At 46.1% G+C, this 17597-nt stretch overlaps 1 protein-coding gene across 1 annotated transcript in view; it reads left to right on the top strand.

Moving 5' to 3' along the window:
- The window catches only part of LOC147893316 (uncharacterized), a 183972-nt gene that overhangs the window by 56977 nt on the left and 109398 nt on the right, over positions 1-17597 (top strand). The window contains exons 8-9 of the mRNA XM_087385707.1: positions 14483-14569; positions 14802-14866. Coding sequence (XP_087241833.1) covers positions 14483-14569; positions 14802-14866 — 152 coding nt within the window. The remainder of the gene's footprint in view (positions 1-14482; positions 14570-14801; positions 14867-17597) is intronic.

Here is a 17597-nt window from a genome sequence, read left to right as displayed (position 1 = left end):
CCACCCAAGAGAGAGAACGTTGTTTTGAATCACGGGAGAGAGAGAAGGTTGTTTGCACCACAGAGAGAGAGGAGGTCCTATTGCACCAGGAGAGAGAATGGCCTTTTGTACCACAGGAGAGAGAAGGTCCTTCTGCACCACCACCAGGTGAGAGAAGGTCCTTTTGCAAGGTAGGAGAGAGAAGGTCCTTTGTACCACCAGGTGAGAGAAGGTGTTCTACAGGTAGGAGAGAGAAGGTCCTTCTGCAATAGGAGAGAGAAGGTCATTTGTACCACCAAGAGAGAGAAGGTGTTTGTACAGGTAGGAGAGAGAAGGTCCTACAACAGGAAAGGGTCCTTTGTACCACCAAGAGAGAGAAGGTTCTTTTGCAGGGTAGGAGAGAGAAGGTCCTTTGTACCACCAGGAGAGAGAAGGTTCTTTTGCAAGGCAGGAGAGAGAAGGTCCTTTGTATTACCAGGAGAGAGAAGGTGTTTCTACAGGTAGGAGAGAGAAGGTCCTTCTCCAACAGGAGAGAGAAGGTCCTTTGTTCCACCAGGAGAGAGAAGGTTCGTTTGCAAGGCAGGAGAGAGAAGGTCCTTTGTACCACCAGAAGAGAGAAGGTATTTCTACAGGTAGGAGAGAGGTCCTTTTGTAGCAGGAGAGAGAAGGTCCTTTGTACCACCAGGAGAGAGAAGGTTCTTTTACAAGGCAGGAGAGAGAAGGTCCTTTGTACCACCAGGAGAGAGAAGGTGTTTCTACAAGTGGGAGAGAGAAGGTCCTTCTCTAGCAGGATAGAGGTCATTTGTACCACTAGGAGAGAGAAGGTTCTTTTGCAAGGCAAGAGAAAGAAGGTCCTTTGTACCACCAGGAGAGAGAAGGTGTTTGTGCATAGGAGAGAGAAGGTGGTTGTGCACTAGGAGAGAGAAGGAGGTTGTTCTCCAGGAGAGAGAAGAGGGTTATTCACCAGGAGAGAGAAGGTGTTTGTGCACAGGAGAGAGAAGGTGGTTGTGCACTAGGAGAGAGAAGGGGTTGTTCTCCAGGAGAGAGAAGAGGGTTATTCACCAGGAGAGAGAAAGTTTTTGTGCACCAGGGGGTTGTTCTCTAGGAGAGAGAAGAGGGTTATTCACCTGGAGAGAGAAGGTGTTTGTGCACAGGAGAGAAAAGGTGGTTGTGCACTAGGAGAGAGGAGGTTGTTCTCCAGGAGAGAGAAGAGGGTTATTCACCAGGAGAGAGAAGGTGTTTGTGCACAAGAGAGAGAAGGTGGTTATTCTCCAGGAGAGAGAGGAGGGTTATTCACCAAGAGAGAGAAGGTGTTGGTGCATAAGGGGGTTGTTCTCCAGGAGAGAGAAGAGGGTTGTTCACCAGGAGAGAGAAGGTGTTTGTGCACATGAGAGAGAGAAGGTGGTTGTGCATTAGGAGAGAGAAGGAGGCTGTTCTCCCGGAGAGAGAAGAGGGTTATTCACCAGGAGAGAGAAGGTGTTTGTGCACTAGGGGGTTGTTCTCTAGGAGAGAGAAGAGGGTTGTTCACCAGGAGAAAGAAGGTGTTTGTACACAGGAGAGAGAAGGTGGTTGAGCACTAGGAGAGAGAAGGAGGTTGTTCTCCAAGAGAGAGAAGAGGGTTATTCACGAGAGAGAAGGTGTTTGTGCACAAGAGAGAGAAGGTGGTTGTGCATTAGGAGAGAGAAGGGGTTGTGCACCAGGAGAGAGAAGAGGGTTGTTCACTAGGAGAGAGAAGGTGGCTATTCTGTTTGTGCACTAGGAGAGAGAAGAGGGTTGTTCACCACGAGAGAGAAGGTGGCTATTCTGTTTGTGCACTAAGAGAGAGAAGAGGGTTGTTCACCAGAAGAGAGAAGGGGCCTATGCACTAGGTTGGCTTGTGGAGAGAGGGTGAGTCTAGAGAGAGTGTACTTAGTGAGAGAAAGTGAGAAAATAGCTTTAAATAAATCGCTTCTAGAGAGACAGTGTGTCTAGTTAGAAAAAGTGAGAAAAAGAGCTCTAGAGAGAGTGTGTATCTAGAGAGAGAAGGTGTTTAGAGAGAGAAAATTGGGAAATTTCTCTAGACAAAAGTGTGTCTAGAGAGACAATGCGTCAAGATAGAGGAAGTGAGAAAAAGTTCTCTAGAGAGTGTGCGTTGAGAGAGAGAGTGTGTCTAGAGAGAGAAAGTAAGAAAAAGGTCTCTAGAGAGTGTGTCTAGAGAGAGAAAGTGAGATAAGTGAGGAAGTGTTGATACTACTACGCCCGTGTCTCTTTGAGTGTAGATGTGAGACATTGCACAAGTCTGTGGTTGACTTGCGTCATGTTCCAAGTGATGCCTGTTCCAATTCTTGTAACCTTGTCCCAAGGGATTGAGTCCTTGTCCCAAATCATGTATCCTTGTTCCAAGTGATTGAGTCATGGTATGACCTATGACCCAAGTCTTGTAAGCATGAAGTAAGTAAAACATGCCTTCACCTGCTACAGACCTCTTGTGAAGCTTGAAAGGGAACCCTCCGACACCCCATGACATTCCATGAAGGGAAGAAATGCCTGAAAAAAATTTAGTGAGATAGGACAGCGTGAAACCTGCAGAAAGCCAAAATGAACAACCAAACTTGATTTTGTTTTCTTTTTTGAAAAAGGTATATACAAACTCCTCCAGAAGAGTTTACAAAGGCTGATATTTCTTCACCCTAGAACCGTTCCTAGAACCGTTCACTGGGGTTGGTAGCACCATACCGGTCAAAGTGGCCAAATACACACCGCCACTAGGCAGAAGTTTGGAGATGAAGTAAGGTCCAGTCCACCCACTAACAAATTTAGGTTGGTCCAGTCCACCCACTAACAAATTTAGGTTTATGCTTCAAAAACTTGCTGGAATACAAGAGAACCAAATCACCCACTTTAAACTCACGATGACTGAGGTTCCTGTCATGCCATGCCCGTTGTCTATCCTGCCAAACTTCCTGTGCAAGGACGGCCTCTCGTCGGTGCTCTTCTAAGGCTTCAAGATCCCACAACCGTTCAAGGGTGCAAGCCTCCAAGTTGTCATCCATCTCAGCAATAACCCTAGTAGTCTTCATATGAAATTCACCAGGCATAACCGCCTCTAGGCCATAAACCAATTGAAATGGGGAATATCCAGTGCTAGCCTTATATGCGGTCCTGTAAGCAAAAAGAGCTACAAGGAGCAAAATATCCCAATCCCCCAGAGAATTAAGACACAACCGGGTTATGATAAGACACATGGTCTTATTGGAGCTCTCAGCCAAGCCATTAGCGCGAGGGTAATATGAACTAGATGTCTTGTGAATTATTTGCATTTGGGTGGTGATGTTAGCAATGACATCATTTAGGAAGTGGGTGCCTCGATTGCTCATCAATTCCACAAGATAGCCAAACCTTGAGATGATTTGATCATAAAGAAAAGTAGCTACCACTTGATCAGTGCATGCCTTTGCAGCCTTGGCCTCAACCCATTTGGTGCCATAGTCTATGGCAATTAAGGCATACTTGTTCCCTCTTCGAGTGGCAGGAGAGATGGGTCCAACAAAGTCCAAACCCCATCTATAGAAAGGGGGCACATGGCTGAATGGCTTTAGGGGAAGGTACTCACGTCGGGTAGAGGCTTGGGACCAGCTCGTTGACATGAGTCACAACTGCGCACATGAGCATAGCAGTCTTGGAACAACTTCAGCCACCACAATCCTGCGCGCATTATCTTCCGAGCAGTGGCCTTCGGGGCCATATGACCACCCCCCATGCCTGAGTGAGCCTCATCAAGAATGGCCTGTGTTTCATGAGGGAGCACGCACCGCCGAAGGATATGATCTTTACCTAGCTTATACAACTGTCTAGCAGCTTGAATGATATGTTTTCTCTTTTGGGCTGGGGTTAGCCGTTTAGGAAACTCACCTGTGGAAAACAACTGTACAATGTTGGCATACCACGGTGGAATGGAGTCCATTGCAAACAAACAATCATCCTTTGTCACTGTCACTCCGAAGAGGCCCGCATCTGGCAATTCATCCTCCACCCCTGTTGGTGCTTCACCTGAAGAGATCCGTGACAAATGGTCTGCAGGTTGGTGCAAACGTCGTGCCCTCACGACAATGTTAAAGTCAAATTCTTAAAAAAGAAGTATCCACCTGCTTAGTCTACCCCCAAGTGTGGGTTTGTTCAGCAACTACTTGAGAGCTTGATGATCAGTGATGATGATAATAAACTTACTGCCCAAGAGGTAGTGCCGATACTTTGTCATGGCATAAACCATGCCTAGGCCCTCACTCTCCGTGGTACTATAGTTGCATTCTGCACAGTTGAGTTGTCTACTGGCAAAGTAAACAGGCAGGTCCAGTTTGTGCTCTGCATCCGGTTGAGCTAATATTGCACCAATGGCCGCCCCACTTGCATCGACATGGACATGAAAAATGATATCCCATTGCGGTTGCCGTAGGATGGGTGCCTTCACTAAATGGTCCTTGAGATTATCGAATGCCAATTGCTGCAGTGTGGACCATAGAAAGGATTGTTCCTGGCGGAGGAGTTCTATCAGTGCTACTGCTATGTCGGCATAGAACCGGATGAATCTGCGATAATAACCCACATGTCCTAAAAAGGACTTGACCTCGCGAGGTGTGCGAGGAATGGGCAAGGTCAGAATCACCTCCACCTTAGCTGGGTCGGTGGTCATACCTTCGGCCGACACCATGTGACCTAAGAGAACCCCTCTCAATGCTAGGAAAAAGCATTTGTCAAGATTCAAGCACAAACGGGCTTCTCTGCACTTATCAAAAACCCATCTCAACTTATTGATGTGATCAGTTTGCACAACAGGGTCTAGGTGAGAGGCGTTCTTACCATTGAAAGCCGAAAAATCGTTCAAGAATACCTCAAGAAACCTTCCAATATTCTCTTGGAAGAGTTTGTTGACGAGCCGCTGAAATGTTGCCGGGGCATTGCAGAGACCAAAAGGCATCATCCTGTAGGCATACGTTCCCCATTGGGTGATAAAGGTGGTCTTCAACTAATCTTGTTCTCGGACCCGAACTTGGTTGTACCCACTGTACCCATCCATGAAGGAGTACAGAGCATGCCACTGTCTCCATCTTGTGGATGTGGCGTGGCTGGTTGCTCCTTCCCCCAACCCTACATGTGCGGGATTGTCTTCGAGAGAGAAGTCCCCGCTTACTTCCCTCAAGCAGGATGGAGGGAATGATGCTGATGTGGTCTCCAGGACTGGTTGAGATGTAGAAGAGGCATTAGTAGAGGACTTCTTTTTACCCTTTTGTGCCTGCTTGAGCATCCCACGATATGGTAAGCCTTCCACCTCATACGTGGTTCCTAGAACATCTTCTATCATATTGAGTTCGGCTTTAGAAAGGTACAGGTCAAGCAAGGTAAGGTCCCTAACATCTTCTTCTTCGGGTGCAAGGTGTGCCTGCTGGGTACTCGAGAAAGCTTTGACTCCAGTGCGTATGTGAACTACTCCCCATAGGTGCTCTCCTTGCTCTGGGCTCCGGCTATTTTCATCATCATCATGCCTGAAAGCGTTGTGTGTCCTTGGAGGAGGGAGTGGCCACACCATTTGTCTCGGATCAACATTAGTCATGGTGTTGGCAGGCTCAGCTTCTCGATCAGGCTGATCTGAATAATCATCCACCCAACTAGTACTCTCCAGGTCATCTGTCTCACTGTCAGTGATCTCCATTGTAACTATTAGTATCATGAGTCTCCTCTGCTGTAGTGATTGTGAAGTGGCCTCCCTCATGGTTGGTGCTTCCCATGTCGTGTGTCAACCTTTGACCTTCCTGCTCATCAGCTCTGACAGCATCAACCTCCCCTGTAGTTGCACGAACCATCCGCTGGTACATGTGAGGATTGTTGCAGAGACCAAAGGGCATCGTGTGATAGGCGAGCTCACCTAGATCAGGGGTCAAAGATGTAGTAGGGCTTGCTGCTTGCTGGTCCCTCTCACTTGGAGGCTGGTCACCACCATGATCTGGAGAATTGAGTTCCACCATGTTAACAGATAAGGAGCCCAAGGCGCCCATCCAATCTAAGATGACAGCTTCATCCTCATCTTGGTCAGCATGATCCAACAAGTAGGTCAAGCTTTCAAAACCCTCCACCATTTGTGCTTCCTCTCCTCCATCTTGTTCATCTGCAATGGGCCAATGCTCCTCTTCCATTCCAGCTTGCTCTTCAAAATCCTCTTCACCTAGTTCGATGGGTCAGTGCTGTGCTTTTCCTGTGACCATATCTATTTCCAAGGATGTGGATCCTAAGGGCAACCGAACTTCATCCATGGACCAATCTTGAATGGCCTTCATTGACCGCAACCATGGTTGACCAAGAAGTAAAGGGTAGGTTTGTGCATCCTCGGTCATGTCCAAAACAACAAAGTTGAACAAGAATGTCACACCGCCAATCTTCATGTTAACACCCTTGACTGCCCCCATAGGTTTCACTCTACGTTGATCAGCCATGCGGAACGTCACTGGTCAACTTCAAACCCAGTTGTTGTAGCGTACCTTTGGGCATGATATTCACAGCTGCACCCCCATCCAAGAATACATCCTTCAGCTCCAAGCCATTGATATCCACAGTGATCCTAGGACTTTGTTCACATGTTAGGGTAGCATAAGTCGAGCATTGATCTCCGTCCTGAACCGGGCCTGTCTCTAGTGCGGGCCTACGTTGAACAAGTCCCTTGTGTCGATCCCCTGGCATGCGGTTCAGGAACGCCATGGTCTGGTCCTTGATTTGTGGGGACAACAAACAAAGTTGACGTAGGGTAATGTTGGGCCTGAATTCCATCAAGTCCTAGATCAAGGAGTAGGGCTGGGTCGTTGCCTTTTGTAACCTCATTCTCCTAGCTTCTGTCCGAGGGTCTCACGCGAGGTGAAGGGTGCAAATGTGAATGTCCAGCCATTGACTCATGTGATGTCCCATCATCTGCTTCCCTTTGTGTTGTGCCGTATCATGTCTCAAATGTCCAGCATGTGACTCATGTAACGTTTCTTCTATCACCTTCTTCCCTTTGCCTTGTGCCATACTATGTCTCAATGGTCCTCTTTCTTGGAGAAGATTGGAAGGTCCTGGTTGCTCCTCCGTACCCTTGTTTTGTCCTAGGGTTGTCACTTCCTTTGCAAACTGCACTGTTCTGAACTTTCGGGAAGGAAACTGAGGTGTGTTTCCCTCCTCCTCGGAACTACTAGTTTGAAGATCATTGATGATGCTCTTGACCACCGCCTGATACCTTGAAGGCATAGATTGGTCGTCGGAAGGTCAGCCACTTTTGGAGCTATTGACGGGCGTGGATGGTTGTGAGGACTTTGGTGATTTTTCTGATTGACTAACAGGAGAGGATGAGGAAAATGTACTCCTTGGCCCACTGTCCACCCTGGAGGGAGGAGGTGACCTTAACTTGGAAGGAGGGGGTGACTTCGGAGCGGATGCACTGCTAGGGACAGAGTTGATACTGGTCGGTGACGAGGCTGATGGTGTTGAGACAGAGTCGTGCATAACATCACCATCCTTTGTTTGTGACCTTGTCACACCTCCCAACACTGCATCAATCAAATGGGGACTGTCGCCCTCCCCCGCCACTACCACATCAACCATGTTGACTTGGGATGCTAGTTCACCTCTGGCATTGGGACAATCTACTGTAGTGATCATTTGTGTTGCACTGTGTGCAAGAGGGTCCTCCAAATGGCTGTGGACAATCATCTTGGTAGTGGCCGTACTCTCCGCATCGATAACACATGATAGGTCTTCTAAGGTTGGTGCCTCGACCAGCGCCTCCCTGGCCTCCTCGAAAACCACCCCGTCGACCGCGTTGATAGTATTGTCCATACCCACCTCTGGGAGTAGGTGGTTGGTACGGTGCATAATAGGGCTGAGGATAAAAGGATGGTGCCCCAACCGGATTGTGTGCAGGGGATTGAAGCAGAATGATAGGAAGGGAAGGTGGCTCAGATGCTTTTCCAGGGGCAGGAGGTCCAACCTACCGGTGTAGCTTTGTTGATTGCAACCACTAGGGGTTCCCCTGATTAATACTCTGGTAGAAGCTTCCTTAACCCTTTGAGGTACCTACACTCGGAAGCATCATGTCCATGGATTTCACAAAATGTACAAAAGGAGGTAGAAGTAGGTACCTTGCGCTTAGAGGGACACTCCCAATGACCATGGCCAGAACCCTTGCATTCGGTACACCAAAGACCACTTCTGATTTGGGCCTCATAGGATGGTTGTCCATCCATCCTTGTTCTGTCTTTTAGACCTTCTTTGATTTCTTCTAATTCCTTCTTGAGTTGCTGCCATGCTGATGATCCCTCCTCTCTGAGAGGCTGGGTGGTCGGCGATGAGGCAAAACTTAACTGTGACCGTTCCATCTTCACTGTCTCCCTCAAGAAATCTTGTAGTGAGGCATGCTTAGGGAGTTTGTCAACCAGCCTAATAGCAATGGTGGGAGGAAGTGCTTTTAAAAACCATCCTTTCATGACAACGTCATTAGGTGGCACAGACATCTTGGCAGCCAAGACCCTCATCCTTGTGTACATCTCAGAGATGCTTTCCCCAAGATTCATAGTGTCAGTGGACAAAACCTGGACAATCATATGTTCGAACTTCTCCAATTTGAAAGTCCGTAAGAATTCCTCCCTTAAAGATGTCCAAGTTTGAAAATGATCAGGGGGAAATTGACTATACCATACATCAGCTGCATCCTCCATTGATGACGGAAAGATGTGTAGGAAGGCATGCTCGTTCTCCACGCCTTTAGCTTTGCATGCCGTGAGGAATTTCCTCACATGAGCTTCCGCATCCTCATGAAGGTGACCTTTGAACTTCTAAGTCTTCACATGGACCTTGTTGAGCAACTCAAGAAGTCGAGCTCTTTCTGCAGGATTAAGAACCACCATCCCCACCCCAGAAGCTGAAACGGGTGAAGTAGTTGAAGGGCCTCCCAACGGAATAGTACTAATTGTGGGTACTGATGAAGCGATACCCCGTGTAGAGGACCACACTGGTGGTGAACTCACTACTGATGTAGCCATAGAGAAATTAGACGGTACTACATATATCGCAAGTGCTACCGTTGCAAAAGTAGATGGTGAGGACATAGGAAACATGGGGGTCAGAGGATGCAAGGGCAGTTGGGAAAGAGAAGGATGGGGTCAAAGCCATGTATGATGGATAAGCGGTACGAAAGGACACAAATAGTGGTAATGGCAACGTGGCGTCATGGATGTAGAAACTAGACTCAACTGAGTGGGGATATGCATAATAGACGAAATAGTAGCTTGACCACTGGATGTCAAGTTTGGTGCTGAAGTGGGCACTACTCCCGTTGAAGTGGCTGTTGATGAAGACATCGTTGCAAGAGGAGAAGAGGTGTTGTCTTGACCTTGAAGAGCTCCTGAGGAGCTTTCGTCCTTCGTACTTTCCTCCTTCACTTGCTCTCCGCTTTGTACTTCCTCTTCTCCAGAGTCCTGATCTGACCACCAGGGATCTTGTTGGTCTAGATCGATGAGAATTTCGATGAAGTTGCTTGCTCTTGCCACTGCTCCAATGGGTTCACTTTGTGCTCGAGGACTTCGCCAACTTCCGTCTCACATAATGCTTTTTGTATCGAGTATGGTCGGCAGGAAGTCTTCTCTCCACTCTCCTCAAGTACCTCCTAGTTCTCTCAATAACTCGTTCAAGGGTATCAGAACTACTTGGCATAAGAACTCTCCCCTCAAGGACCCTCAAATGCCACTTCACTCTTGCTACTCAACACCAGCAGTGTCCCACCGTGATCACCATAAACTGTCTGAGGGGGAGGTCCACTCACTTCTGGAGGTGTTACCAGAGGCCTAAGGCCACTGATGTGAGGAGCGTGAAGTGGGTGATACATAGACCTATGACACAACTCTACCTTAGTTGCACTACACTGCGTGATGTGTGAACCTATGACACAACACTAGTCGAAGATGCTATGGAGTGCTGAGTACTGCAGAGTACTAGACTGCAGAGTACTAGAACAGAAAGAACAAACCCAGAAAGGAGATAAGAAGGAACAATGCTGATAAGGAAAAAATGGAAAGACAACCAGGAATTATGTACTTCACCACGTCAGATAGCTTAGACTTCATAGGGATCAGCTGCATTGTGGGCTCGTACATGATGAGCTTATGAACTAGATTCCAGAGTATGTGTTTTTGTAATAGGCACCGAGACAAACCCCCAAAAAAACTGACTAAACATAGATCACACAGACTCAGAGAAAACCAAAGGACTACACAACCCGAGACAACTAGACTTTAGAACTGAACTTTCCTCAACAAGAATACTACGAACCCACAGCCCACATGAAGGTTATCTTTGGGACTTTTCAAGACAGCAACCCACAATCAAGATCCCACAGCCAAGACTCGTAAGCCTCCATCAAGAGCAACAGCTCATAACTCTACGTGATCATAACTGCTCCACAGCATCTCCTTCTCCAAGCTGCAGTCAACAACCAAACAGTGAAAGGGACTGGCGAGCAGGTCGCATCAATCATCTCTGCTCTTACACAACTACATCCAGCGTCTGTATCTTTCTCTTGCTCGTAGAGTACTCCACACTCATAGCTTCATGTTGCCAACAGTCCTCCAGTCAGCAGAACTGATACCACGGCTATGCCTCAAGCTTTTACTAAGCAATAGCTCATAACCAGCCACCTACGAGCCCACACGGAAGACATCTCAAGCAACAGCCTCAGCCTCTTCTATTTCCCGTATTGTATGCTTTCTGTCACTCAAGATATTCTGCCCAAAACCTCCATGATAGCTATGCTTCTCACAGCCAAGAAACCCACATCTCCAGTAAGAGTAAACAGCCCGCTGGAAAACAGCGTCAACTCACAGCTTCTCTTTTTCATGGTGTATGCTCTCCCTCTGTCGTCCAAAATCCTCTAGCGCGCAGTAGCCATGCCCAACCAAATCCCAAAGCTCTCAGTCGCCCTTCAAAGTACTCTGGCCTCCGTAGTTGAGACGCCCTTCTACAACCAACAGCTCACGGTCTCCTTGCACCATCTTTCCCAGGCCACGTTCAAGCTCTCAACCCCCAAACTTCAGAAGCTCCTCTCCAAGGCAACCGTCACGCTCTCTTACATAGATGCTCCCCCTCTATTCATTTGTCTCTTGGTCTGAGCAGTCACGACCCCCAGCTCATAGAACCCGCGATCACCTCTCTTCGCTCATGGAGTTCCTGCAATCGAGTTGCCTCCAGTAACTCAAGCTCCCAGACTCTGTCTCCTCTCCAAGGTCCCCGGTATGCCTTCCTCTGCGTCATCTTCGACCTCCCCGTGTCTCCAAAGTTTCCCCAGCCACACAGTAGCGACGCCACAGCTGCGTCCCCTAGCACCCGACGCTTCTCCCACACCTCCTTTTTGTGATCACTGCTGCCTCACAGCTCCTCTTCTCCTCATGGAGCACACGCCTTTTTTCAAGGCTTGCTCTCCGAATCCTTTTTCTAAAGCTCTCCAGCTTTCCTCTGCGACGCTCCCTCCCTGCCAGCGTATCATCCCCTTTCAGCAAGCCTCCCTTCTAGAGCTCACCAGCTCATATCATATAGTAGCCTCCTTTCACGTAGCATGCCAGCTCGTCATCGAGAAGCATCCCTTCATCCATCACGTAGCCACCTTTGCATGAGCAGGATGCCTTCCCAATTAGTCCAGCCACCTCATCAGTGACATTTTACCACTCTCAAGACATTTCCCCCAAATCACATTAAATGCACATTTTGGACCTTTAGTCACACAATTCCCACACACATTAGCATGCACATTAAAGCTTGCATGCTACCCCGTACACACACATGAAAAGCCCTTTGACATAGACACCATAACATATCAAATTCCTGTAACATGCAAGGGCACATTGACTCAGGAAAATATAAAAAACCCTTCATGACTTGACTTTACATGACCCCAAAAACATTTCGCTTGATCACACCCTAGACACCCTTGCTCTGGAAGTCTGGTACAATCACATTACATTTCATCATTTCCCATGAAGTCCCTGCAAAACATACTTTATTATCTCAAAAAAGTATACATCAGTCCATCATGCTTGTGAAAGAAAAATCCACAAATGCCAAAAGCCCACACCTACCCTAGATGTGTACAACTATGTGCCTACCCACAGCTATATACAGTGCTCAAAAACTTGATACAGATTTTGTCCTATCAACGCTAATAACAGATAACGGAGAAAGCGGTAGACAAGAACACAACGCGAACAAGTGCATATGATAGAAGGAAGAGATCCTCATACACTAGCCTCTCTGAATAGAGATCAAAGATCACTCATCCACAACAATGCAACAGTAGCAATACACCATAACAATGCAACAGGCGAGCTCGTAGCTCTAGCCTCTCTCCTTCTCACTCTCAATCCTCGTATAATGCTAAATGAATCCCCATACCCCTCATCTCCCCTCTTCACCCTCGCCTTCGGGATGGAAAATCCCCTCCCTCTCTCCTATTGGTTGTCCCCTCCTCCTTAGCCATTCCACCGCTGAGCCTCTTCATGTCTCCTGCAACGGCCAGCTTGCGCCGAGTCGGTGCCTTGTAACTACTCCATGTGCACCGCTGCAGCCACCCTCTATCTGACAAGGCACCGCCAGATGAACGTCTATGCTGCCAATGAGTCAGGTCTGTAGAGGTTGGCAGAGCGTGACTATGCGACATGAAGACCCTTGATGCATGACCATGTGCTTGGGTGATATGTCCTCCTGATGACTATGTCCCCATGTGACTATGCCATCCTGATGACCATGTCCTCATGTGACTATGTCATCCTGGTGATCATAGCAGGGTAAGTGATACGATGTTTATTTCACATCCATGTTGTCATTAAATACAAAAGAGAAAGCCTGGGGTTCCCAAAATCTGACTCTGTATATGTGCTATACATGTCTTTTGAGCAACGAACACTATAATACACTCTGCCTATGTTATTAAAGCTATATAAATTCCCATACCTGATGATTCAAGTCCCCGTGAATGCTTGTACGTGGGATGAGGGAACATGCCTCCTTAAACAATGTTGAAAATCGCTTAGACCAGCCTCCAAGCTAGCACTAAGAGTAACAATCACTATCAATCATCCTTGATCATGTGCCTTGAGTTATCAAGACTTACAATCATTATCAATCATCCTCCTTCATGTGCCTTGAGTTACATTGACCATGACTACAATGATAGCATCTACTTGTTTGTATTACCAAAAAATAGCTCTCCCACACGTTTATCTGCATGACGATAAAAGTCTAGTATGTAGGTTGCTCTTGAATGGCTCACCCCTCAAGGTCTCCTTACCACAAGAAGACTCAATAATACCCTAAGTTTCCATCATGCTTTCTTCATAGTTCAAAACAAAAGAGCACCACTTTGTGGTTGGGCTGGTATCAAAGTCGTGCTATAGCAGAAATATGTCTGCAATGGTCAATTTGTTTAACACTTGGATCCCCCCCCCCCCCCCCCCCCCTTTCTCCCAAAAGTAGACTTTTATTAAGTATGAAAGAAATCACCCAAAGGAAAGACCGCTAGGTCGAAATACAACATGCATAGCGCGAGAAACTAATGGAGTCAATGACCATGCGAATCAAGGGCCTGTTTCTCTCCCCCCCCCCAAAAAAAAAAAAACAAAAATACAATGAAGAGACATCTATGAAATATGAAAGATACCCCAATAGTGCAGGAATACATCATGCATAACATGAGAAACAAAATACCTTGAGTGGGTAAACACCTGCTCATCAAGAACAGCTCGTAAAACACCAAGGTTGAGGCTGAAAGTGTCATCTCAACCCTATGGTGGTGTTATACCGACATCATGCAGGACCAGCTATGTCCAGCACTTAGTGAGGGGATGACACAAGTCAGGGGATGACATGGTCACAAGGATGACACAAGTCAGGGGATGACATGGTCACAAGGATGACACAAGTCAGCGATGACATGGTTGCAAGATGACACAAGTACGCTCCCTCCTCTCCTCTCCTTCTACTGGCTTTCTTTAAACCTAGCCCCTCCACAAAGGTTTGACCATATTTCAGTACGATAGCATGCTTTATAAAATATGAATTTCATGAACAGCTATCTTGGTTAGTGCTGGCTACTTGGAGAGAAGAGTAATTTATAGCCGCTACTATGTGTTTTATTTGTTCTTGAATCTCCATGAACATGCTTTAACTGTGTCTACACTCTTTATTATGATCTTTGGCATGGTAAGTCCTGCATCGTAAAAGATAATGTTTGTCTATCTATAGAAACTCAAAATGTATCTGACAGTATATATGAAAACTTGAAATTTATTGTGATATGCTGTCACAAAATCCCTCCTAGCTAGCTCATAATCATGCCTGTCCTATTGTATCTGTGTTCTGTTTTCATTTGTAATGGAGCAATTACGATATTGTTTTCACTACTTGGTGACTAAAAGCATTATTCATGTAACATAGACAGTGATTAATTAGTTGCAGCGTGCAGGAAAATGCAAGAAGAGGAACTCCATCATAAGCATTCTGGAGGAGAGGCTCTTTCTGCAGATGCTGCTGCTAGAAGAATACAAGCCTTGTATCTTTTGGAAATTGGTTTCCTTAACTAGCATTTACTCTGTCAAACAGTGGAGGCACCAAAATATGAAGAGGATAATGTTTCTGTGATTTACTGTGATTCACATTCTATATAATATCAATTGCAGCATTGTATATATAGTGTCATTGAATATACTGTCAATCAAAAATTTCTTTCAATCGTATTTTCTGCACTTGGTTGAATCTGGTTGGATCTTGACTACATTTCCAAGAGCTCGAGGATTTCTTGTTCGGTGTCATGTGAAGCATTGTGCAGAGGAGGAACTTTTATTAATAGGTATAAGTTTTATTCTGCAAGGATGATGGACCACAAGTATTCTTACTCCAATCTATACCAGAAACAGGTGTTGGTATTACACAGAACTATGATAGGAAACTTAACTTCCCTTAATTGTAGGAGTGCATTTAAATGCAGCAAAGCTGTCGACAGTATCATGACTGAAATGCAGACAAAGTTTACAAAGGTGCATGCCCATAAAGATGCACCCTCCCAATTAGAATTTTCAATGGACAAAATAGTACTGCCTTAAAGTATCCCAATTTAGCATAGACCACTGCTGGAGACTCGAAGGTGCAAACCAATGAGATGCACGCTCCCAGATAGGATTTTTTATGGACTAAAGAGTAGTGCATTGAATGTGCTGGATGATATCCTGATTTGACATAGATCACTGCTGAAAACTCCATATGCTAGTAGACGTGTCTTATGGACATCATCTCTTGATATCATGGACTCATGATAGTGTTATCATATGATTTATTAAAAAGAACACGATCGATTATTCTCAAAGAGTTCATTGCATTGGGCACAGGTATAATAATTGATGTATACTATGGGAAAAAGGTATAAATAATTGATGCTTTCATGCACACTTTTGATATTTCCTTTCTTGGGACATTGCGCCTCAAAGATTACATTTTCCTAGGCTTTTATAATCAATTCCTTATTCTAAAGCCTTTATTCAGACAAATATAAAGGAGCACTCCTGTCTTGCCGCAACACTCCCAATTATTCGAATTAATCATCCTGTTAAGGACTGATTACAATAGATATTATGCAGAATAAAAGTTTCCAGTTGTGCTATTTGAGTCACAGTTCATGTGGTGTGTTAATGTGTTCTGAATTAAAATTCTGGATGATGGGTGCAAATATGTAGCCTTTTCAAAAATGTCAAATGTGTCATAAATTGATTATGTGTTCCTTTTAAAGCTATAATGTGGGAATCAAAGAATGACCATTATATTTTAAAAGAAGCACTTTATCACCAATTGGTGCTTCTCCCAAGAAATAAAGAGGAATATTTAGTAGATTGACTTCACTCAAACAAGGTTGATTCTGGTTGACTAGATTAAGTTTTATTTGCTTTGCTTTGCATTGGTAAAAGAGACTATGGGAAAGACCACAAGGGACTAGGATAGTCCAAGAACTAGAATGCATGCATTTTGCTAACCTCTAATGGGTTAAAGTGTTAATATTGTTTCTGCAAGGTGTAGGACTTTGGAGGGTGCTTAATTCCCCACTTTTGAGGGGGAAAGCACAAGACAAGTGGTGCCTCATGGAATGAAGGGTCCAATTGAGTTGAAGAAGCAAAAGCGCCTGCCCTTTATGGGGAAAGCATCACTTTAGAGAAAGCCTAGGTTTCTAGAGACAATCACATATTCTAGGCAAGAAAAGCAGGCCCGGCTTTTGGAAAGCACATGCTTTCTAGTTGGCTGGCCTAGTCTAAAAATTAAGGGCCTCTAGGCTTGAGAATTGTACTTAGACTCTGCTCCGTCATGAGCCACCTTGTACAAATAGACTTCTATTGCAATAAAGACATTCGGGTGGGGCCAGCCCTTATTTTCGGTCTCTAGTGCTGCATTTTTCTTCTCTCTCCCTCTCCTACACTCTTTCTATTGCCATTGTTGCCCATCCCTCTTCCGAGAGTTTCCCAAACTGTCTCGCAACCCTCCAGCCCCTAGAAGAAGTGGTTTTCAATTGACGAATTTATTCTTCAGTGCTGTGATTGATTTCTGTTGTTGCGATTAGGATTCCAGCCACCTATTGGCACATTTCTGAAGTGCAATTTAACAAATAAGGTTGCGATTTGACTGTTGAACCCGATGATTAAACTTCAGCCCAAAAACAGTTTCGAGACCCGAACATGCTTCAGTTTGAGAGTTTGGAACTGCCGTCTGCTATATTTATCAATTTTGGTCCCGAATCCCGAACTATTTGTCATGTGCACGGATTGGTATCTGACGTGTACTGGGTACACAAGACTAGCTCAGGTAGCCTGGGGAGGCTTAGAGCTAGGCAGGCTTGATTCTCGGGTTGAGTGGCAAGGGTACGAACCAGTTTGAGGTCTTTGCTATTTTTGGCGCTTGGGGCCCGAGTCTATATAAGGGGCCCAGAGGTTCAGTTCTCAGTGAGCCGATGGGAGCAAGTTTCGTTCCCAGGTGCTAGGTCTGATCCTGGATTGAGTCGCGGACGCGCCCCTGCATCTTAGCGTAGCCCAAGGCCCAGAGCAGATCCCAGGCTTCATAGCGCCACCTGGTGGTATGGGACACCAGGCTGGTTTGGATCTGGTTGGGAGTTCATGCCAGTAGCTCAGCTCGTGGCTCGAAGGGGACATCTCCTGATTCGGGATCATATCCCGTAGATGTCATGGTTGGGTGGTGAGCAGCCTGCTCAGTTTCTCACGTTGTGTGTGTGTTCTTGTGTTTGCTTGCAGATCAGAGGTTTCAGGAGTGCTGGGATGTGTCAGTTGGTATCAGAGCCAACTCTTGAGGTAGGAACTTCTGTTCCAAGAATTTTGGACGATTTCTTCCTCCAGGTATGCCCTAATTTCGAAATTCGTGTTGCAAGTTTTTGTTTTGGTTCATCGGTTATGGGAAGTGATCACACTTTAGGGAAAAGGTAGGAAGAAGAGAGTGAGGAATTCGAGATTACTGAAGGGTAATTAAGAGAGGGTGTAAGGTGTAGCTAGGAGAGAGTGGAGATGATTGGAGGAGTGGCGTGAGAGGGG

This window comes from Dipteris shenzhenensis, chromosome 15 (genome assembly GCF_047967505.1).
Source record: "Dipteris shenzhenensis isolate YYH24624 ecotype China chromosome 15, Dip_SZ_1.0, whole genome shotgun sequence".
Lineage (NCBI taxonomy): Eukaryota > Viridiplantae > Streptophyta > Polypodiopsida > Gleicheniales > Dipteridaceae > Dipteris > Dipteris shenzhenensis.
This window is presented reverse-complemented; position numbering and strand designations above follow the sequence as displayed.